The sequence below is a fragment of the Eptatretus burgeri genome, unplaced genomic scaffold (assembly GCF_056783735.1).
Source record: "Eptatretus burgeri isolate ZD-2024b unplaced genomic scaffold, Ebu_testis_v1 Ebu_testis_scaffold_198, whole genome shotgun sequence".
NCBI classification, from domain to species: domain Eukaryota; kingdom Metazoa; phylum Chordata; class Myxini; order Myxiniformes; family Myxinidae; genus Eptatretus; species Eptatretus burgeri.
In genome coordinates this window covers 22731-46253 of record NW_028222148.1, presented here as the reverse complement: position 1 = coordinate 46253, position 23523 = coordinate 22731, and the positions used below count along the sequence as shown (strand labels likewise).

Sequence of the window (23523 nt, the reverse complement as noted above, 5' to 3'; positions counted from 1 at the left end):
GTTTCCTGTTTGGAATGATTTTCAATTTTGTTTGAGTGCCAGGCAGGACGGCAGAGTAAAAAAGATCATCTCACTCCTCTCGACACATGTGTGATCGGAACAAATTCAGAGCCAACGTTCGACAAAACGACAGACTTGTCTTCACATTGATGTTCAGATTCGTGTTCAAAATAAAACGTTCAATTTAAATGAGTTGTTCCTCCTTCATAAATGACGATCATAAACTGATGAGGCAGACAGATGGACGGACATGAACCAAATGCTTCACCCTGCTTTTCACATTTTGTGTGCACGGGGTAATTATTACAGATTTTAAATTGATTACGATGTTCAAGTGTGAGAAAATGAACACAAACATCACCACATAACAGAAGGAGGATTGAAAAAGCCTTACCCCCATCAACAAACTCCATTGTTAAGGCTGCGCAGTCACTCAAAACTTGAAAACGAAACATTTTCACTGCACGGGGACGGCGGGATGGAACAGATGAAAACAATGTTGAAACGGGTCATCAGAACACGAGACGAACTTGGTCCATGTTACCCTTGGTGTGGTTTATTTAATACCAGCAAATACAACCCGTCACGTTGCTGAGGGGGAGATCAAGTGGGAGGGAGTCAGGAGAGATGGGAGGGAGGGGATGGAGGATGGAGAGAAAGAGAGAGGGGAGAGATGGGGAAAGGGGAGGGAGAGGAGAGAGAGAGAGGAGGGTGGGGAGGGAAAGGGAAGGGAGGAAGCTGGGTTGAGGGAGGTGAAAGTAAGGAAAGGAAGGGGAGGCAGGGTGAGAAAGGGGGCTGCGGGAGGGATGCCTCACCAAACGTCACAATACACTCCGAGTAAGGGTGAGACGAGCAGGATGGCAAAGAGAGGAGGGGGAGGAAGTGTGGAGGGGTTTGGGAGGAGATATGCGTGAGGGGAGTTCTCGAAATGCATTTGATAGTGGGACTTGTGGAGAAGGGGGGAGGGGGTAGTCAGAATTGATCAACATGGGATACGCCAAAACAACACGTGAACACAGCAAGCGGAAACTACCGGGAGATGTCAGGGTAATGGGGGGGTGGAGAGGGGAGGAGGTTTGGAACCAGGTAAGCATGAGGGTAGGGGAAGAGAAGGCAGCGTGAAGAGAGGGGAAGAAAGGCAGGGTGAGGGGAAGGGAAGGTGTCATGGGGCAGGGAAGAGAACACAACATGAGGGGAGGGGTAGGGAAGGGTGATAAAATGTGCCCAAACAGCAACATCTTCTTTTTAACCACCTGGTTTCATATAAAACCAGGTGGGAGCATTGAAATTCCATTCTATCTCCCTGTGAAAGGTCTGCCTGAATGCATGCATGCTGACACATGCAGCGACCTTTGCACCCCTCCGGTCGGCTCAGTCTTATTCTGATTTGTGCACGATACATGGTGTGTGTGCCATTTTAAATTTAAAACTAAACCGACAGTCCTTAACAGTCTCCTGAACAGAGAGGAGGGGGGGTGGGGGAGCAGGGTGAGGGGTGAGAGTAGAGAAGGTTGAGAGTCGGGGAAGGGTAAGAGAGACAGAAAGAGGGGTGAGAGAGGGAGAGGGGAAAGAGAGGAAGAGGGGGAGTGAGAGGGAGAGAAAGGTGGGGAGGGGGAGAGGAGGGGATTATGGCAGATGTGTCGTCCAGTTTAACTTCCATCCAAGAGACGGTACACACATTGATGAATTACCTGACCTGTGATTTGAACCCAGGCGAGACAGCTCAGAGCGAGAGCATGGGTATCTCTCAGCTCTCCTGCCGTGATGTGGCAATTCACTGCTTTGTATAATAACTAAAAACATTTTTCACTCATTGTAATCATCTCATTTATTTTGGCTTCCTCACTCCGGAAATGTCCCCAAACAGAACCGAGCCGACAGATCACCAACAAAGCTTGAAGAGCGCTCACCAAATGCCAAAAACACTCGAGCAACGAAACAGTTGAAGAAACTTTTAAAAACAAAACAGTGTTTTATAATTATTTATCTCTGCTGAAGTGAAGGGTCGGAAATGAAAGAAGATGGTACAAATCGGGGAAATGTGGTGTAAAATAAAATTTCACATTTTCAGCAAATGAATCACCACCCGACTCACCGCCCGTGGCAATGTTCAGTCAAAACGCAGATGAATAAGCCCTCAACTGTGTTCAAGTTGATCGATATATTTAGTGACGGGGAGCACTCTGCAATACTCGCACGAAGTGGCTGAAGCACTCAAGCAAGCACTCCAGCGAAATGGTTGATGAGTCATGGCTGACGAAGCAAGCGATTTCCGAATGGTTGTGTCATCACCATGCATCCGGAGACGATTGGAATGTCAAGCGATGTCCGAATTGGACAAGTGAACACTTTTTTTATCAATCAAAACTGCTGTTGAAATCAATAAAAAAGTTTAAATTTTGAAATTCGGTTTAGATTAAGAGATTTTGGAGCTTTTGGCATGTACATAAATGAAATAAAGCCACGAACGTTTGCATCTCTGGGTGTTGACAAGCATTGCCATGTATCCATTGATTTGTAGGTTTGATGATCGGGCATTCAATGTAATGTGAGTGAGGAAAGTGAAAAAAAAAAACTTTCCATTAACAAATTGTTGCAGCCTATTCCAAGTCGAGGCATTGTTGAGTAGGACAAAAAATATGGCGGCTTCAGACTCTTGTGAGCTGCAGAGGGCTGACCAAGAAGGCACCCCACTATTTTTGTGAGGCTTATTTTGTTTTTTGTTGTTGTGATATTTAGTATTTACCCCATAAATTATCTTCAAAAGGGGTGTTTAAATTAACCCAAACACCCAATTTTCATTCATGTATTCCCTACAAGATCCCTTCGTGTGCATGCAAATTTGGGGCCGTGAGGTTTCATGGTTTTGGAATTATGGAGGAGACGGGTAGACGAACTTGTGAACACACACTGACATTTATTATTATAGATTATTGGTCAATGGTTCCTCAAACTGTGTGAACATTTGCTCTGTCATTCATTGGGTTTCCAGTCTCGACGACTCAGCAAGACCTGTGCTGTGTTAAGAAACAATGAGAACAAACTGCACAAGTCAGAGCCATCACCAAAATCGATGTAAAAGCTCAAGGAAAGGATGCAATGCACACACTCACCAATGTTTGGATGATCAACCTGCAGTAACATTCTCCCTTCATCAGAGAGCTGAAAAACAAAAACAAACATGGATCAAACTTGTCAATAATAGGCAATCATTTTTTCAATAATTTAATTTATCTCATATAAAGTAAATGAACCAGTTAAAAATTTACAGAAGGAGGTGCTGAGGATCCTCCGGGAACAGGAATCCCAAATATCGAAACTGATGATCTTTCGTGGCAGAGACTCAGAAACATCCACCATTTTGCTGCCGTTTCCGTTACCTCTGTACATTCTCACATGATTACGTGTGGGTTTAAACGTCACAAACAGCCTGTATAGTCCCAATGGCCGGTGGGGTTCCATGTAAATGGTCCTACATTCACCACATTCCCAGAAACTCACCATTTTCCAATTTTTTCTCTTCATGCACTTCACTGCAACCTGGGGAAGGAACAGCAAACATATGGAACAATTGCTTCACGAAAAAAATAAGTGACCACTATATTCGTTATTGTTGTCTGTCTGTCTGTCTGTCTGTCCCGAGCATAGCTACATGGGTTTTGATCCAATCTTGACAAAATTTTGGTGGGAGGTTTATATTATGATCCAGTTGTGTTTTCCTGAAAATAAGCATGGTGCGCTCATTATGGGTGGAGCCACGCCCAAAAAACATGTGCTTTTAGGGGGTAGCCGATTTCAATTTGCATCTTCTCCGAGGGGGTTTGTCGAATCCGGCAGGCGTTTCGCTATTTGGTTAGCCCCATGGCACCTGCATGGCCCTACGGAGCTCGATTTTTCATTTTCCTCCCAAGGTCAAGGTCACAAGGTCACGAACTTTGAAAAATCGCGATTTTGACAAAAAAATCCATCTTCTCCGAATGGTTTGTCGAATCTGGCAGTGGTTTCGGTATTTGGTTCGCCCAATGGCACCTGCATAGCCCCACGGAGCTCGATTTTTCATTTTCGTCCCAAGGTCAAGGTCACAAGCTCAACACCACAAGGTCACGAACTTAGAAAATTTCGAATTTTGACATAAAAATCATATGACCGCCCAAACTTTGAGAGCTCGGATGACAATATTTGTTATGCATAATCTTGAGGTCATTCCGCACCTAAAGACTTGAAACCATTTTGCTCTATCTCGAACACTTGGCCCGTGGCGCCCCCCTTTCAAGTTTGTTTTTACGCTGATTTCATCAAAGTATGGACAATCCGAGGAGTGTGAAATGCCATATAGCCTATATGACGTTATATTGTTCCTGGAATGTTCCAGCGGAAGTTTTGCACCAAAGGTCATAATCCTTGACCTTTGACCTTTGAAGGTCACAAAGGTCAAATTTTCAAAGTTGTGGGAATTGAACCGGGTTTTCGACCTTCTTCGTCGAACTAACTCCAATAAGCTATCGCACATATCCTCTTTCCTTATTTTAATGTCCACAACATTGTTTTGTGAGCTTTAAAGGTTTTGCAAAGGTCAAATTTTGAAAGTTGTTGAGCGAAACCGGGTTTTCGACGTTATGCAGTGAATAACCCGTCACTCATGATCAACATCATGTTGATCATTTTTTATAAGTTGGTCAAAAATTGTCACATTGTCTCATCCTTGACTTCTGAAACAATCTACATCGTCAAATACCGCTCGTGAACCATCGTCGTCGTCAGACTTGTCTCATGTTATAACCTTTCAACAGAGCATGAAAAAGCAGGAAACGAGCACAATGTTGGTCTATATTGACATACAATGATTGTAAATGTCCACCGTATGTTACGATGAATTGGATCAGATGATGTTATCCTTCCATCGTTTCAATGGTGTTGTTCAGTTTCAATCAGTGTTTGTTCCAGAATTAAGCAGTTTACCATTGCACACTCAAACATGCTCGAGTTGATGTAATCTTTCTTGCAACCATCGATTCGGACTCTGCTTTCGTGGAATGTCAAGTCGAGTGTCGTGGAATTTTGATGAAACACTTCTCTGTTATGATTGTGGTAACCAGTGTGATGTCACGAAGTTTGGATGAAAAATGCACATTAATGCTCCGCCCATGTCTTGACTCATGCATATTCATGTTTTGCTTCATGCACATTTACGCTCTGCTCATGTGTTGCTCATCTCTGCTGGGAGGAGCGTAGTGGTTGGCTCCTCCCAGTCTGGTGGAACGGTGGTTGTGTGTGAAGAAAGCACGATTTTTACCGTCACACTTGGAAGTTAACTGTTTTAAAATAAAGTTAAAAATTTTTAAACCTCTGAGTGTTGGAAAGCTGCCTGGAGCATTCTTTCTTCATGTAATCTCGATACAGAGGCCGTTCCAGGATAACCAGAACGGCACCCGGTGGAGCGCATCCCTCCGCCTGGCTGAACAGTTTACGTGTTGTATACCACTGATAGGACGGATCTGGATCTGGGCATGAATCAAAATCGAATCGGCTTCTTCTCGTCACCCAACCAACTCATTCACCAAGTTTTGTCACAATCCATTCACAACGTTTTGAGATATCGTGCTATATTTCATTTTTGGCCCCATCTGTCAATGGTGAAGAATCGCTGGAAAAAAAATTTCAAAAAAAAATTCTTGTGTCAGGATGTACAGTGCACCTCCGTAACACTCGGACAAACACCCCGAACACCCTCCCACTCCGTAACACTTGGACATACACCCCGAACACCCTCCCACTCCGTAACACTTGGACATACACCCCCAACACCCTCCCACTCTGTAACACTTGGACATACACCCCCAACACCCTCCCACTCCGTAACACTTGGACAAACACCCCCAACACCCTCCCACTCGGTAACACTTGGACAAACACCCCCAACACCCTCCCACTCCGTAACACTTGGACATACACCCCGAACACCCTCCCACTCCGTAACACTTGGACAAACACCCCCAACACCCTCCCACTCGGTAACACTTGGACATACCCCCCGAACACCCTCCCACTCCGTAACACTTGGACATACACCCACAACACCCTCCCACTCTGTAACACTTGGACATACACCCCCAACACCCTCCCACTCCGTAACACTTGGACATACACCCCCAACACCCTACCACTCCGTAACACTTGGACATACACCCCCAACACCCTCCCACTCGGTAACACTTGGACATACACCCCCAACACCCTCCCACTCCGTAACACTTGGACAAACACCCACAACACCCTCCCACTCCGTAACACTTGGACATACACCCACAACACCCTCCCACTCCGTAACACTTGGACATGCACCCCCAACACCCTCCCACTCGGTAACACTTGGACAAACACCCCCAACACCCTCCCACTCGGTAACACTTGGACAAACACCCCCAACACCCTCCCACTCTGTAACACTCGGACGTGCTCCCCCCTCTCCCCATGTGCTATGTATTTTTGAATGGCCCCTTTCCCCCGCTGTTCTGTCCATTTCGTTATTTTCCATCGGATGAGGATTATCTCTAATCTTCGTGGGGATCGTGTCGGCTTTCAATGTCTTCAATTTACTCTTCCCAAACTGGGAATACAGGAAGGAGTGGAACGAATCATCTTCAAACTGGGTGCTGCAAATTCCACTTCAACCAGTCTGGCCGTGCCACGTTCCTCTGCTCAGTTTCACCTCGGTGTCCAAATTCTCCTTTCAGTTCAATGTTTTGGTCCAACACGGATCCTCACAACATCTTTGATAGTTTTGCTACAACCAACAACAATACATCGTGCTGCCATTCTCAGTACTTTTTCACAGTTCAGAGCAGATGAACACCGCACGTAAATGTCGGTCCTGCAGGAAAAGTATCCTCGAGATGATGTGGCGTTAAAATATCCGTTTCAAGATATTTATTCAAGAAAAAAAACGATTAAATGTGAAGTGGAGACGTATTTATTTATTAAACCAAACTTGATTTTCTCATTCTGTGGACGGAACTTGAAGCACTCAAGTCAGCACTCCACTCCAAACCGTCCAGATGGAACGGCAGGCTTGGCAAGCGCTCGCTGGGAACTGAACACACCGTGGTTGTCCAGCTTTGTTCATTCCATTGTGACGTAGATTGACTGATTGAAAGATATCTTGGACAATCAAAACTCAACAAAATTACAACACGTGATCATTTGTAAACCTGTTTCATTAATAAATATCCGAATATTTACAATTCAATGTTTGTTCTGTTCATTTGACCTTTACATGTGAATTTACACCAATAAACCTCGAGACTCTGAGAGACATTTAGTCCAGTCATTTTAGCCTCATATTTGGCCAAACTTGGAACAAATTGCAACAGAATATTTTCCACCACAATGCATTTCTTTGAGGTCCCTAGAACACCATACTAAAAGTCCCAAAAAATCCCTATAGGGGAAAGACGTCTAATTTGCATAAATCCAAGATGGCTACCAAATTCAATATTTCAATATATTTTGGCCTCTAGGTGATTTATTTGATTTGTTTAAAGTTCGCCACTCCTAAAGTTTTGGTCCACTTTAGTTTTGGTTTTGGTGATTGAGTGAGAGGCCCAAAGACTCAGCCTCATTGCGGGAGATGCCAATGATCCGAAATGCCTTGGTTTCTACAGCGTGAATCCGAGAAAGGTGGGAGGCAGGAGCACCAGCCCAGAGAGGAGAGCAGTACTCCATCAGGCTGTAGACAAAAGCTTTGAAAGTGGTCACGAGCTCAGGTGGGCCGAGGAAGGACTTTGCACGACGGAGGATTCCCAGTCGGTGACTGGCTGCAGCTGCCGTTTATCACAGCCTTCGTGTTTATTTCCAGATAATGCAGTGGAAAGGAACAAACAGAACTATGAAGCCAGGAGAATGGGGCTGGCATGTCGTAGATGGTAAATATCTACCTAAGCAGACTGACAAATCTCCAGCACCAGCTGAATTACTGAATGTCATATGCTGTGGCTGCAAGACTCAATGCAGCACAAACAGGTGCACATGTCGTCACCACGGCCTCCTCTGTAGTGATGTGTGCACAGAATGCAGAGGAATAAGCTGCAGGAATTCTGAAGCACCAGACTTAAGTAACAATTGATAGATATTACCTGCACATGAGGTGTAAAGAACAGACATCCTACGGTAAGGGCAATCTAAAAACCAAAGTATAGTTACAGGGGCAGGACTTCAAGGGGAGCATCAGAAGTGGCTTGAATTAATAAAAATAAAATGTGGTATTAATAAATTATAATTTTTGTAATCCTTTTATTGCAATAATTCATAAAATGTGGACACCAAGCCCAGGTTTCATGTCTTTCAACAAGGTACAGGGCATACATTTAATTGATGTAAGAATGACTCAGAAAGAAAACAGTGACTAACTTTTTTATACTTAATTAGAAGTGACATTTTAGTTGATAAAGAGTTCTTTCAATGTACATCGATGCTTTATTAATCGATGTGCCCACTGTCCATGTTAAATATTGTATGATAACAGGGTGACTGATGATTCTACAATGCCTTTGTATGATTGCTGTTGTACATTCCACACCATACTTCGATATTTAATCATCCAGTAACCACCGAATCCATTCATAACATACAAAATTGTAAAATTTTAAATTCAAGTAAAAACAGTGTCGCACTTCTTTGGTTGAAATTTCTTTGAAATGATTGTTGTTAGTTTTCATAGAGTTTCCCATATTTAAATGAAAATAATTATGATTGCTATAGCGCTCTCTAACCCACAATATACTGAAGCTCCCCTTTAAATCAGATGATTATATCTTATTTCTAGTGGTCTCTTTATATCATCATGCCATGCAACTCTTTTGGTGCCATAATTTGCTGAAGTAAAGAGATTTTCTTTAACTAAAAATTAATTTAAAGATTATTTATAATTAAAACCAGCCTATAATAGGATCAGCATATGCATTCGGCGGCCATTTTGAAAATATGCTAATTAATATGCAAATGAACCTGTCATCAAATCAAATTGTAACCTTTTCCAAATGAAAGCCCAAGGGCAAAAACCCCACTCTAGAACTTTAAAACATTCAAATTGCCCTTCTACAAGTCACATTATACCAAATTATTGAATTTTGGCGGACATTTTGGATTTATGCAAATTAGCCATCTTTCCCCTATCAGGATTTTTTGGGACTTTTAGTATGTTGTTTTGGGGACCTCAAAGAAATGCATTGTGGTGGAAAATATTCTGTTGCAATTTGTTCCAATTAAAAGTTAAAATGACTGGACTAATTGGTTGGTTGACGACTCCTTGTATCTCGACCTCATGTCCTGTCAGTCATTGGAATGAATTACACCGGGGAACGAATGAATTACACCGAGGAACGAATGAATGAGTCAAACCGAACAAACCGCTCACATCCTTACCTGTTTCCCAGATTCCAGGTGTGTCCCTTTGTATACCGTCCCAAAGGCTCCTGCTCCAAGTATCTGGAAAATTTCCAGGTTCGGAACCTGCAAGGAAACATAGAAACCTCATTCCACTCCGAGAGGACTTTCTGTCACAGGGAAGGAAACAATAAAATATAAAAATAATATTTCACATTCTGTCCTTGTGGAGGATGAACCTGGGGGTTGTACACAAGGTGAACATGAACACCTGGGGAAGAGAATCAAGAGGAAATGGAACATCTGGTTCACCTTGGGCATCTCGTGGGGATAACCCTCTTCACGTCTCCAAATATTCACCTCCTGCTTGAAAGGAGATTTCTCCTCGTTTTCCAATGGAGACTGAAAACTAATTCCCTGAGGTAAAACCTCAATTAGTCTCATTGTCAAAATGCACTCGAGGATATTGGAAAAAGAGAGAGAACGTTGGAAACGTGTTATCACTACCAACGTCTTCACTCGAGTGAAACAAACAAATACAAAGTGACGTCATTCCCTGGGAGCGAATGGGAACGCCCCCTTCATTGTACGTCATCATGGGCCGTTAAAAATTGAATAACGGTTCTGGGGCGGGGCGAGACGGGGTGTGGGGCGGGGGCGAGACGGGGTGTGGGGCGGGGCGAGACGGGGTGTGGGGGCGGGGCGAGACGGGGTGTGGGGCGGGGCGAGACGGGGTGTGGGGCGGGGCGAGACGGGGTGTGGGGCGGGGCGAGACGGGGTGTGGGGCGGGGCGAGACGGGGTGTGGGGGCGGGGCTTGTGGAGGGTTTTTGAACTGGAAGTCGAGAAATCAAGGGAATGAAATCACCTTCATTCTGTGGGAGCGAAATTCTCGACTTCTCAAGGTAATAATTACATTACCATGGAGAGTATTATGTTATTTCCCTCCTCTGTCATGAAATAAACTGATGTGCGAACAATTTACATAATGTTAATCGCGGTAATGACGTCATGACGTAAATCAAAAGTCCATCCGGGTGAAACGAGGGAAGAATCGAATCCGCATATCGGAATAAGTGAATAACACCCCAATGTCCCACGGTTTGTGCTTCTGACGACGAAAATACGAAAACCTCCATATTTGTTGTTATTTAAAATAAAAAGGGTATTTCCGTGTTCATGTGGAAGAGTTTCACCCATGACCAAAGATTTCTGGTGATCTGAAGACGACGGCACTTCAAAGTTCTAACCAATGACAGGGGAAAATAATGTGACGTCAAAGGAATCGATTCACCACAGTAAATACAGTACCTACTGTACACTGCACTGTACAGTGTGTACTGATGGTAACTTGTAACAAGTAAGCCATGTCTGCTTTTACCAACACAGGTCCGGTGCTCAGTAAAGCCATGAGAAGGAGCGGCGGGAAAAAGAAACACAGAAAGGCTCTCGTACTATGTTCCATGTCGGTGTAATTAAGAGCAGTATCTCTCGTTCAGTGACAGGAGACGTCGTGTTCCACAAGTGAGGGAAACAATTTGTGACGAATCTCAAGGTGGTCCCGCGATTGATGATATAAATGAACAATTTCTTCGTGGAATTGAAAGTGAAGTTCAGAGAGATGGTGGATCACAATCACAAGGCCATCAACTCTCACAGAACATTGAGAGCCCCTCAAATTCCAATGTGTAAACTATGACGTCACCAAATCTGAAATTCCAATGAGTAAACTATGACGTCACCAAGTTTCTAAAATTCCAATGTGCAAACTATGACGTCACTCGGTCTCTGAAATTCCAACCCAGACAGAAGAAGAAACCTGTGAGAGAGAGAGAGAGAGAGAGGAGGCCATCAGGAATATCCGAAAGAACTTCCTTCTGATGGACAGGGTCACAAATTTCACACAAATATCTTCAGTTCCAAAATGTCGAACGGTGAAACTGGCCCAGTCCTTGATGAATATTATATTAATAACCCATCACTCCGTCTGTCTGTCTCGTTGGGACGTTGTGTGGACGTCACTGTCATGGCCGATTCTTGCCTCGTCCTCCGTTGTGCTGATTTGTGTTTCCACACTCCCCATTTCGTTCCTGTGTGTTCGTGTGTTTTTGTTTGTGAGGTTTCCCCGTGTTTCCCCTGTGTGTTCGTGTGTTTTTGTTTGTGAGGTTTCCCCTCTGTGTAGAAGAGAAAAAAAAGAGAAACAGAGAGACACAGAGACAGAGACAGAGACAGAGACAGAGACAGAGACAGAGACAGAGACAGAGACAGAGACAGAGACAGAGACAGAGAGAGAGAGAGAGAGAGAGAGAGAGAGAGAGAGAGAGAGAGAGAGAGAGAGAGAGAGAGAGAGAGAGAGAGAGAGAGAGAGAGAGAGAGAGAGAGAGAGAGAGAGAGAGAGAGAGAGAGAGAGAGAGAGAGAGAGAACGTCGCGCTGCAAGTCACGGTATCGTCGGTTCCCTGTTCGTCGTTTCGAAATTCAAAAACTTTTCCCTTGAAACCTTTATTTTCCTTTTTTATTTTGCTTTTCTTTCCTTATTTTGTTCAGTTAGCGCTCCCTTTCCCAAGGTTCCGGAAAGGTTGGAATATATTGGTAACTTCCTTCTCCTGAGTGAGGAAGACGTGGAGCGTCGTGTGTTGAAACATGGCGGCTGCTCGCTCGCAGCGATATGTCACCTTCAAACGGTTATCGCGCAAGAATGGCGTCACAAGCTCCCCACCGGAGGGTGTTTCGGTGAAAGCGATTGTTCTCGCGATCGGGAACATAATCGGGTTTGGTGAGGCACGTGTCGCGTCACGGATGAATAAACGAGTTATCGTGTTTGTTTCTGACGAAGAGCACGTTGCTCTCATCGTTCAACAAGGCCTGTCCCTCGACTCTGGAGATACTCCTGCTCAGAAAGTGGTTATCTCAAATGTTCCGCGATTCCTGAGCAGTAATGTAATCCTGAGAGTGCTGCAGCGCGATGGACACTGCGTGTCCCCCCCTAATAAATGTTACCAATTTGGAAGCTTGCTGCACACAACAGCCAGAGTCCGTGTTCCTCAGTGATATCGGAAAGTGTGTGTTCCTAGTTCGAAACCATCCCCTGTGTCTAACGGGAATTTTGAACGTGCGCTGTGGGTTATTTTATAGATCGGATTTTTTACATTTTACATCAACAACGACAACAACGACAACCCTCTGCCCGCGGCATTGTCAGCGCTCTTTGCGAGGTCCCTGGGATGTGGGTGTGTCTGGAATTCCATGCCCCAGGCCACCAGGCGGTGTGCGTTTCGGTGTGGATTTCGCACAGTATATGGGCATAAAGCGTTTTGCTTTGGCTGTACGCCAAATAAGGGTATGCGTCATTTTCTGCCCAATGGGCGACGAGCAGACCAGAGTCGGGGCGGTCTTTAACAAGAAGGCGGAGACGCGACACGCCATCGACCTAATGGGAGCAGGCCACGGGTGCAGACGGCCCAAAAGAAAAGCGACAAAGGCGATTGAATTGCGTCCAGTCTGCTCGAGTGCGCGTCTCTGTCCGGGTCTGCGGCTGACCGCATCGCGTGGATCCGAGGCGTCTCATCTGGCGCATTGCTGCGAGCGGTCGACCATCTCAACTTGGGAGATCATCTCGTGTCGCCTGAATGCGAGCCGGAGGAGCGTGCCAACAACCGACGCTACCCTCCGTCCCTGATGCTTGGACTGGCCTCGTGTTGCGGGTTCGAGTAACGTTACCCCAAGATCGTCGAGAATCACACAAGGTGGACAGGTCCAAGCTTGCTTCTCTTCCCTCAGCCTGTCTTCCCTCTGAGGTGACGGGGCAATAAAGACCACGACTTCCATCTCTTTCTGGGAATTTGTGTGTGCGAGTGTGTGTCCTTGGGCCCCGTCAAAAGTAAATAAATAAGAACAGAGTTCAATTTGTTCGACCACTTTATTGGCGTGGAACGACAATAATCAAACAAGTATTGAACAGGTTGAAACGCCCACAACATCTCTGGCTCCGGCTCAGGCTGCGCATGCGCACTGGCACAGGGGACCGTCTTTATGTCGAAGTACCGTAAAGTACAATGTTCTCGAGTAACAACTGTGTCAGTGCTTTCTTTTCTCATCGTACTTCGCATTTCTTACAGTCATGATAACTCTGCTCTTTGTGTGCTTCCCCTCCCCGATTATTGTAAAATAAATTCCCCTTTTGTTGAATGTCCCAGCGCGTCCTTGTCCTTTCTGCCATTGGTTTGCCACGGTGCGTATTGGGGATGAGGAAGGCTGTTGCTGCCGTAATTGTGCATTTGGACCGACGGACCTCGGTAACCATACACTCGGGTTTCGCACAGAAACGACTCGTTCCGCTCGAGGCCTGCCGAGGGTGTGGTTACCCTGGAGTTGGACTGCGTGGGTATTTCGGTATATTGAAGTTGCCAATGAACCATGCGACCCCATGCGGTCGATGTATTGGCGACCACGGGTCCTTTAATTGACCCGTCGGCTCTGGAGTTATCCGGGGTGACGACCTATAATTTTGGGTGCACGGAGCAGCCGACTCGACTGCTCCATCTTGCGGTCGTGCTCGCCACCGAGACCCGGCCCCACAACAATAATGCTCCTTTTGGGCTGTAAAGATGCACGTGCCAGTCACGTGATGGGTTTCCGGAGACAAGTATTAATGGTACTCAACAACAATTATCCCTCTCTGAACGTCATTTTAAAGTTCACTGGAAATCGTCATGACGACCAAGTAGATGTTAACACTGACTCGCTGAAGTGCTTTGGTTGTGGTTCAGTGAGACACGTGAAATAGTTTTGCCCTCTTCGAAAAACGCAGCTTTCCAGTAACAACGACTCACATATTAATGTTTACGTTTCTCTTTCAACGAACTTACAGGACAAACCGGCTGAACAAGTGGACACGCCCCCTCCCAATGACGGACAAGATAAATTAACTGAACAAGTGGACACGCCCCCTCCCAATGAGCCAATGGACAGTGTCGGTGATTGGTTCATTCCCTTCTCAAAAGTTGATAAACGTAAACTCCTTGCACCACGTGTGTCACCTTCTGGTAAAAGAGAAATCAGTGAAAATGTAATTAATGGAATTCCATGTAATAACAGATTTCCCTTTCTGGAAGAATAAAGTAATCCAGAATAAAGTAAAGGACGTTCCTTATGGAGACTGATCCCATATTCAACAGTCACAGGAGCAGGATAAGCTTTTACAGACTCTCTCTAAAAAAAAACAATGAATGAGACAAATAAGGACACCGAGGAAACAATGGAGGAGAGTTTAAATCCTCCAAAGGAGAGTGACACTCATGACCCGAGCCCCGTGGCCGTGTCACGGACAAGCTTGGGGAATCTCTTACATTCCCAAGAATCCCCAGACGTAACTCCGATATATAAGGGGCCGAAGAAGATTCCTTCATTGAAACCGAACAATCACGTGATGCTCACATTGAAACTGAAACACCTCTGGATTCCCCATGTGAGGAATCTCATGGTGAAGGTCAAGATGAGTCCTCTCAGATCCTAAAGGCTGAAATCAGACCTTCGGATGACGAGCTTCGGGACTTCTTGAGGGATTCCTATCGTAAGAGAAATATTGATCTGAAAGATCATTTCCCTGATCTTCCGGTGTTAATTCCGAAATTGAAAGAAATTGTGCGTAACCTTGTCACCCGAAACTTCACGGAGGCTCAGAAACACAGGTTAAAAAACATGATCCAGAAAGCTCGACAGGACCTTCTCAAGTCAGGTCCTCATGGTGAATTTCTCTTATTTATTTGTTTTTCTTCTTTCCCTTTCTAAACACATGAATGTTTATTTCGAAGTCTAAACATTAATGGTGGTGCTTGAAAAGAACGCAAAGTTCAGGTAAAAGATCTGACACGGCGTTTACACCTGGACGTCTTGTTATTGCAAGAGACGCATGGAGATCTGACTGCGCAAGCCCAATGGAGAAGGATCATGAAGGGTCAGTGGTTCTTCAGTGATATCAATTCCTTCACTGCCAGGATTCCTTTCTTTGTCTCTCCTTCATTAACGCTCCAACAAGTTCATTATAATGAAATAATTCCTGGACGTCTGGCTTGTCTTCAGTTCATTGCCAACAATCAAATCTTTATTTTTTTATAAACATCTATGCCCCCAATGAGAATGCTGAAAAGTATCTTCCTCCTTCTCCTTCTTCCTCCTTAAACTGGAGGCCTTTCTAAGCACAATTGACTTGAACTGTTCCTTTATAATGAGTGGTGACTTCAACTGTACCCTTGATCCTGCTTCAGACAGAAACAGTGTGGAGCCACATCCAAAATCTGCCAAAACTTTGGGAAAAATTATAAAAACTGTGGGACTCGTGGATGTTTGGCGTATCCAACACCCCAGACAACGTCAGTTCACTTGGTTAAGATGTGTGTCCCAGAGACACACTCCAGCTCGGTCAGACAGAATGTATGTCAATGCCACAATGTTTGATTAGATATTAAAATCTGATATCGTGCCTTCTCTTTTCTCTGATCATCTGGTTACAACATTCTCCTTTAAGCTTGCTCTGCAGTAACATGGCAATCCATATTGGAAGTTTAACGTCATGTTACTGGAGAGTGTTACTTTTTGTGAAGCCTTTGGACTCGCAGGGGTTCCCAAACTCGGGGTAATTACCACAACTGCTGTAAAAACTGCATTTGGCTGGGGTAATATCAGTGGCACAGTGAGGGGGCCCACCGTGTCATGCCCCCCCCCCTTGACGTCAGGTGAATCATCACGCTTCACGAAAGGGAGCGGGTCCCAAGTACAAAAAAAGCTAAGGCCCACACCAGTTCTTCGTCTACGTCATTTTCGCGCTTCGTTCCACACTGTACCAGAAATACAAGGAACCAATAGGAAAGCGCGAAGCCATAAGCACCAGTCGAGGTGTGTAGCTGATGCTAATCCATTTTTAAAATCGAATTTGTGCTCAAAACGAGTGCTTTGGCATTCTACGAGAGGTCAGCTCAGCTCAGGTTCGGTTATGTTAGTTTAGTTTAGTTTAGATTGGATGAGTTCTTTGCCGTGCTGATTCAGGCCCCATTTCTCCCGTGCGACTGCAGTCAAGTGCACATCTCCATCTCAGTGTCGGCATTCATTCCTGCACGGTAAGTCGACATGTCGGGTTTGGTTTTTTCACGCTTAGTATCCAGTCCCTCACGAAGATCATTGCGCCTTGGCAGTGGTTTTGCGCATGATGGTGCGGTGGTGTGGCCTCTATTAAAGTGAGGTTGTACATGACTTCGAGGCGTCAAGTTTGCCAAGTTTGGCAACACGTGAAGTATTCGCCGCAAGTTACCACCAGTGAGAGATTTATTTAAATTGAGTCAGTTTACTGTCCGTATCACTCCAGAAGCCACAGTGAATGGGTGCGTGTTGTGCAGTGACTCTGTGATTGGAGGTAACGAAAGCTTGATCACATTGTAATTTTCATAGCACCCAGAACTATATTGGTGAAAACAATGAGTTATGAGCTAATTTAAACTTCATTGAATTGATAAGAAATGTTTGTCAACAATGTTTGTTTATTTTTCAGCTGACAAGGAGATAATTTTTGTTTGCGTGTTTATTTTTCAGATAAGTAGGCCGAGTTGGTATGACCAAACACTTCAGCCCCAAGAATAAGACGGCATCGAATAAAATAAAGTACACACCACGTGACCGAAAGTATCTGGAAACATATCTGCAGTCTGGCTTCACTGACTTCAATGACAAGGAAGGGCGTGTGGCCACGGTGTGTGTTGTCCGGAAAGATCTTGTCAAATGAGAACATGAAGCCAGGGAAACTACGTGAACATCTTCGTAACGTTCAGCATGTGCATGAGGGTACAAGTTTGGAGGAATTTCGGAGACTGGAACGCACTCTCAAAGCTCAGCGGTTGGATTCCTTGGGACATTTTGCCGTCACACAAGCCAATACAGTCCGCGCATCTTACGAAGTTGCATATCTCATTGTGATCCAGAAGAAGCCCCACACTGCAGCGGAGGAGTTGATCATGCCTGGTGCTGAGATTCGTGTGTGAAACATGTGTGGCGAAAGTGAAACAAAGAAGCTTTCAAGAGTTTCTGTTTCTAACAACACCTTTCGGTGCCGGATAGATGACATGGTGGAGGATGTTGAGATGCAAGTTGTTGTCGAAAACAAAGCATCGATGCACAAGTTTGCCATTCAGCTGAATGAGTCAACTGATGTGTAATTGTGCTCCGCTGATCTGCTTTGCTCGCAATATTGTTGATGATCAGCTGAAGGCTGAATACTTGTTCTGCCTTCTGCTTGAAACAACAACCACGGCACAAGACATTATTGATATGGGATCAACCAACTTGGGAAAGCATGAAATACAGTGGTAAAAGCTGGGAGCTATTTGCACGGATGGGGCACTGGCAATGCTCAGAGTAAAATTCGGGTTTGTTGCATTGGCAAAGAAGAAAGCACCTTCGCTCACCAACGTGCATTGTGCCATTCACCGCCAAGCTCTCATGACCAAAACTCTTCATGACTCGTTCAAAGACGTGATGACCTGTGTTATACGAGTGGTCAATTTTATAAAAGGTCGAGCACTTTACACTCGTTTGTTCAGAGTGCTGTGTGAAGAATTTGGTTCTGAACACGTGCAACTTGTTTTGCACCCTGCGGTGAGATGTCTGTCTCGCGCCAAGGTTTTGGATCGAGTTTTTGAACTGCGATCAGAAATAGCAGACTTTCTTCCTGCAAAAGCACACCCTGACAACACTGCTTTTCGTGACGACAAGTTCATCGCACGCCAAGCTTATCCATCGGACATCTTTGGAGAGATGAATGTGTTGAATTGCTCTCTACAAGGAAGAAAATCCTCCATCATCGATGTCCCAGATGAGATGAATGCCTTCTGTCAACAAATAGAACTATGGCGCAGGTGAGTCAATGTCAACAACGTTGCTTTGTTTACCAGGCTAGACCAATTTCTTCAAAGTAGCGAGGTTCCGTGCCCGGCGACTGACATTGGTGAGCATCTTCTCAAACTCAAGACGTCAATGACAAAATATTTTCCCGAAAGCGAGGTTTTACAGAGGAACACTGCATGGAAAAGCAGCCATTTCTTGTTGCAGACGATGTCATTTCTGACGCCGACCCTGCAAAAGACGAATTCCTGAAGTTGAGAAATGATTCCGTGACCCGAAGCACATTTGACACTGTTGAAGATATTGCATCTTTCTGGCTTCAGCAAGGAGCAGTGGGATGCCCAACTCTAATGGCTCGGGCTATCAATGTACTTCTTCAATTTCCCATGACCTATATGTGTGAAATTGGGGTCTCGACAATGTACCACGTCAAATCCAAGACTAGAGACTGGCTTGTTCCAAGCTCAGATATGAGGCTGGTTCTGTCAAAGATTAAACCATGCATCCAAAATCTGGCGTCAACAAAACAACTTCATCCATCTCACAAAGTCGAAGTCTCGAACAGCACTGTACAGTAAGTGCTGAATTGTACTAGAATTGTGCATTTGTGTTTTGTATAATACACAATTTTACGTTGGAGTAATACGAACCTATCAGAGTTTAAATCAGGGTAAAACTGGAAAAAAAAAAGTTTGGGAACCACTGCGTTTGGAGTGTTTTGGAATAGCCTCATAGAACGAAAGAACAGTTCAAGTTACCCTAGATTATTGCGGGACTACGCAAAGGCACAGATTGCTGTCTTTTGCCAACAGTTCAATCACTTCTCATGTTTTCGTGCAAAAAGGAGAGGATTGTACTCTAAAAAGAAATAATGAAATTACAATCTGATGTTGCAAACAACCCCAGCACAACAAATAACCAAATGCTACTGGAAAAAAGGCCCTTCTAAATAAATGATCTTGTTGACTACCAAGTGAAAGGTGCAATGATCAGATTAGGATGGATCAGATTTATAATTTGGACTCGCCAATTAAATTTTTCTTTCATTTTGATAAAAGACCACCCGTCAAAGGCAAATTGAAACCCGAAAGCTCTCAACTGGGGACATTGTGACATCACAAGATAGCATAAAGAGGGAGATCTATCACTTCTTCTCAGACGTGTTTATGGCAAATGATGTTGGCAATGATGCGATCTGATATTTCACGTCTGATCTCCCCATGTTAAGTGCTGCTCAAAGGGATTAGCTTGATTCCTTACCTTCCTTGGAAGAACTTACACTCTCGCTTGCTTCTCTGCTGACTGGAAAATCTCCTGGACGAGACGGCCTCCCAGTCGAGTTTTACAAATCCTTTTGGTCTTTATTAGGTCCAGAGCTTTTGGAGGTCTTTCCGAGTTCTTTACAATGTGGAGAATTGCCAATGATCTGTCATAGAGCAGTAATTAGTTTATTACCTACAAAAGAGCATCCTCAGCTTATTGGCAACTGGAGCCCAATGTCTCTTTTTACTTCAAATATAAAATATTTTCCGAAGCTTCAGCTTGATGCATCTCCCCCCTTCTGGAATCTTTGTATCCCCTTCGAGAACAACACCCCCCACTTGGTTGTCTCAACCCTGGAAACATTCCCTCTTCCACAACAACAAACTCAGCATCAGAAGATTCCGACTCAGATATGTCCTCCTGATGAACGGCAGGATGTTTCTTCCCTAGATTCTCCTGATGAACAGTACACCTTCTTGGTCCTGGGATAGGTCCTGCACAGGCCCTCAAGTTCACCCAACGCACTCTTCGAACTGGCCCTCCACCCACAGGTTCAACGGCATTGGTTGTGCCCTGCATTTCATCCACCGAGTACACTGCAGGTCCCCAAGCATATTGAATTTTGTTCATTCTCAACACTCTATCTATTTGATAGACAAACTGATGTCGATACATTTTTATCATGATGGGTTTGGGGATGATAAAATATATTAATTGATGATAATTAAAACTTGATATTAAGATAAAATATTAAATCTGAAATCGAAATGTACTCAAATATGATGATTCTTTAAAGTGTGTATCCATTTTGGAATTAATATGATTATATTTCTCCTTTGTACGGAAAAATCATCGGTATATTAAAAGTGTAAACAGGTTGAACTTTGCCAGTAAGATGAATATAAAGAAGAATTGCCTGTCATTTTAAAGCTATCTTGAGGGATTTTCTATAAAAGACTAAAGTTGGAATGTGGATTTCAGAAGATGTCCAGATAAGATATTTTCGCTACGCTTTAGTCCTTCAAGAAAATATATCTTCCCAGTTTCGAAGAAGTCGAATGACCTTTTAACCTACATCGGATGGAAACTTGTTTTAATGGCCATTAGAGTTGGCGTTTGACATCATTCTTGCATTCTGTGCGATTAATATGTCCAGATTTGAATTTGTGTTCCAACCATTTAAGCAGGAGCTGTTTACGAAGACTGAAGATAAGGTTCACCTGGAAAATGTCAAGATCAGACGAACTGGCGCCAGTGCCAGAAAATGATAAACTGTGTCTCACTGAAAACGATATGAAGACGAAGATTCTCCACTTGTATTTGAGTGATCTGGAGTGAGTTTGTTTGTCCAGAACCTCCTGTACACGCACATGAAATATGTCTGTTTGTTCAACAAATGTTGTAAATTGTACTGAAGTCCTGTATTTGTTTCTACCACTGACCCACCTGTAAAGATGAGCAGTGCATCTTTTCCTTCTGTGCAGCAACCCTTTTAGCTGATTTCTTTTCAAAATACTCCCTTGCCTTGGTATGTGCTTCCCGCAAACGCTCCTGATGCCAAACTAGCCAGTCATGCCTCTCATTCACCGCTTCTTCCTGCCCAAACAAAGCGTCAATAGGAAGATGGAGATTTACACCAAACAACAGAAGGTATGGTGAGCAACCAGTAGTGGCCTGGGGTTTCACGTTGTACGCATGAAGCCACTCAGGCAGATGCTCGGGCCAGTGTTTCCACCAGCCTCGCCCCCTCCCCCCCCTCGGGGGAAATGTGCAGAGAAGGTCGTGGAGCATTCGGTTGAAATGCTCGCACTGAGCGTTTCCCTCAGGATGATGGGGAGTGGTGCACGTTTTCTTAACACCATACAGCTTATACAGCTCAGCAACAACATCACTGTCAAAATTCCTTCCCTGATCAGAGTGCAATCTTTCAGGTACATCATACTTCATGAACCACTCCCTGAACAGGATCTGAGCTGTGGTGTCAGCCTTCTGATCTCTTGTAGGAAAAGCCTGAGTGAATTTCGAGAACACATCAGTAACCACCAACGCATTCTCTCGGTCATCAGTACTTCGTTCCAAAAGAGTGAAATGTATTGCTACCACCTCCAATGGTCGTGACGCAGACAGTGTGCCCATGGGTGCGCATATCTTTGGCTGTGGCATGTTGGTCAAAATGCACCTTTGACAGTTCTTAACTGGTGTTCTGCATTATTGCACATTCCCACCCAAAAACACCGGTGTATCAACAGATTCAATGTGCACTCTATGCCTTGGTGCCCCATGCGATCATGCATACTTTCAAGCACTTGATCCTTCAAACACTCAGGTTGCAACAGCTGTCAACATTCACAAACGTGAACATCATTAATAACCCGGTACAACTCATTCTTCTCTTGTACATGGTCCCATTCTTTCAGCAATGACACAGTAGATTTTGAAACACCCTGTCTTTCCTCTTCTGCAGGTTTTCCCTTCACATCCCAAAACTTCCAAAACACAATGAGTGTGGGATCAGCATCTTGTAACCTACGCAGTTCCTCTCTGATGTAACCCGGAAAAGTTGGCGTGTTTCCCATTGGGACAGAACCACCATCCTCTCTGATCTCTCTGGTTCATCCTCCCCTGCCAACGGCTGCCTCGAGAGGGCATCTGAGGCAGCATTACGATACCCAGGGCGATATCTCATATCAAAGTAAAAAAATTGCTTCATGTGCAACCCATCTTTGCACTATTGCCCCCAACTTTTCAGTTTGAAGATGACAAAGCGGGTTACTGTCCAGAACCACTGTAAACTTAGAGCCGAAGAGGTACTCTCAAAACTTCTCTGATACAGCCCACTTCAGAGCGAGAAATTCAAGTTTCACACTGCTGTAATTTTTGCCACTCATCTCAACATTTCTCAACCTCCGACTGGCATATGCTCGGACCCTCTTCTTGTCCCCTTATTTCTGATAGAGGACTGCCCGAGACGCCAGTTGCTGGCATCAGTCTCAATGATGAATGAACGACCGAATTCCGCAAAGCCCAACACCGGCACACTGATCAACTTCTCTTCTAATTCCTTAAATTAAGCATGACAATCTTCATTCCACCGATCATCAAACACTTTTTTAAACTTTGCCGGATTTCCTTCTCTGAGACCCTGATTCACAAGATCATGAAGAGGACCAGCAATCGTGGAAAACCCCTGAAACAAATGCCTGAAGCAAGTACAGAATCCAAGAAAAGACCTCAGCTCCTTCAATGTACTGGGCACTTTCCACTTGCTAACAGGAGCAACATTTTGTGGATTATTCACAATACCCTTGCCAGAAATCTGATGTCCCAAGAACCAAACTTCCTTCTGTAGAAAATGAAGCTTTTCCAGCTTTCACTTCAGTCCTGCTTCCTTCAGTCACCTCAAGACAGTCTTCAGTCTTTCTAGGTGCTCTTGAAACATATTTGAGTAAACGAATGTCATCCAGGTCCACCAGCCAAAGTTGAAATGTCGTCATTCATTGTCTCATGCATGAGGCGCTGAAATGTGGCTGGTCTATTGCATAAGCCAAATGGCATGTGATGCGAGTATACTCAAACAAACCAAATGGTGTGGGAAACGCCATCTTATGCAGGTCTCTCTCATGTATAGCGACCTGATGGTACCCACTTGGGAAGTCAATTGTCGAGAAGAACTGTGCCCCGTGCAGTGCGTCAAAGGACTCATTAATCTGTGGTAATGGAAAAGCATCCCGTCTCGTTTTTGCATGCAGTCGACAGTAGTGCACACATAGACGCAAGCTCCCATCAGCCTTACGTACTAACACTTCAGGAGAAACAGAAGCGCTTGTGCTCTCCTTGATAACTCCTTTACTGAGCAGATTGGAAATGTGTTCTTTAACCTCCCTGTACTGAGTGGGGGGAATCCTACGAAATGGCTGAGTTCCCAGGATCTCGTCCACTGAAGGAATCTCATGATGTACCTTGTCAGTGTAACCTCGGACCTCGTCCTTCAGAG

The 23523-nt window shown here is 44.6% G+C and overlaps 1 protein-coding gene across 1 annotated transcript in view; it reads right to left on the bottom strand.

Annotated features, from left to right (window-relative positions):
* Positions 1 to 21032, bottom strand: part of LOC147007406 (putative sperm motility kinase W) — a 37583-nt gene extending 16551 nt beyond the window's left edge. The window contains exons 1-5 of the mRNA XM_085867177.1: positions 20976 to 21032; positions 9421 to 9507; positions 3502 to 3540; positions 3114 to 3162; positions 395 to 460 (exon numbers count right to left, since the gene is read on the bottom strand). Coding sequence (XP_085723303.1) covers positions 395 to 460; positions 3114 to 3162; positions 3502 to 3540; positions 9421 to 9507; positions 20976 to 20996 — 262 coding nt within the window. The 5' untranslated portion in view covers positions 20997 to 21032. The remainder of the gene's footprint in view (positions 1 to 394; positions 461 to 3113; positions 3163 to 3501; positions 3541 to 9420; positions 9508 to 20975) is intronic.
* Positions 21033 to 23523: the final 2491 nt, after the last annotated feature.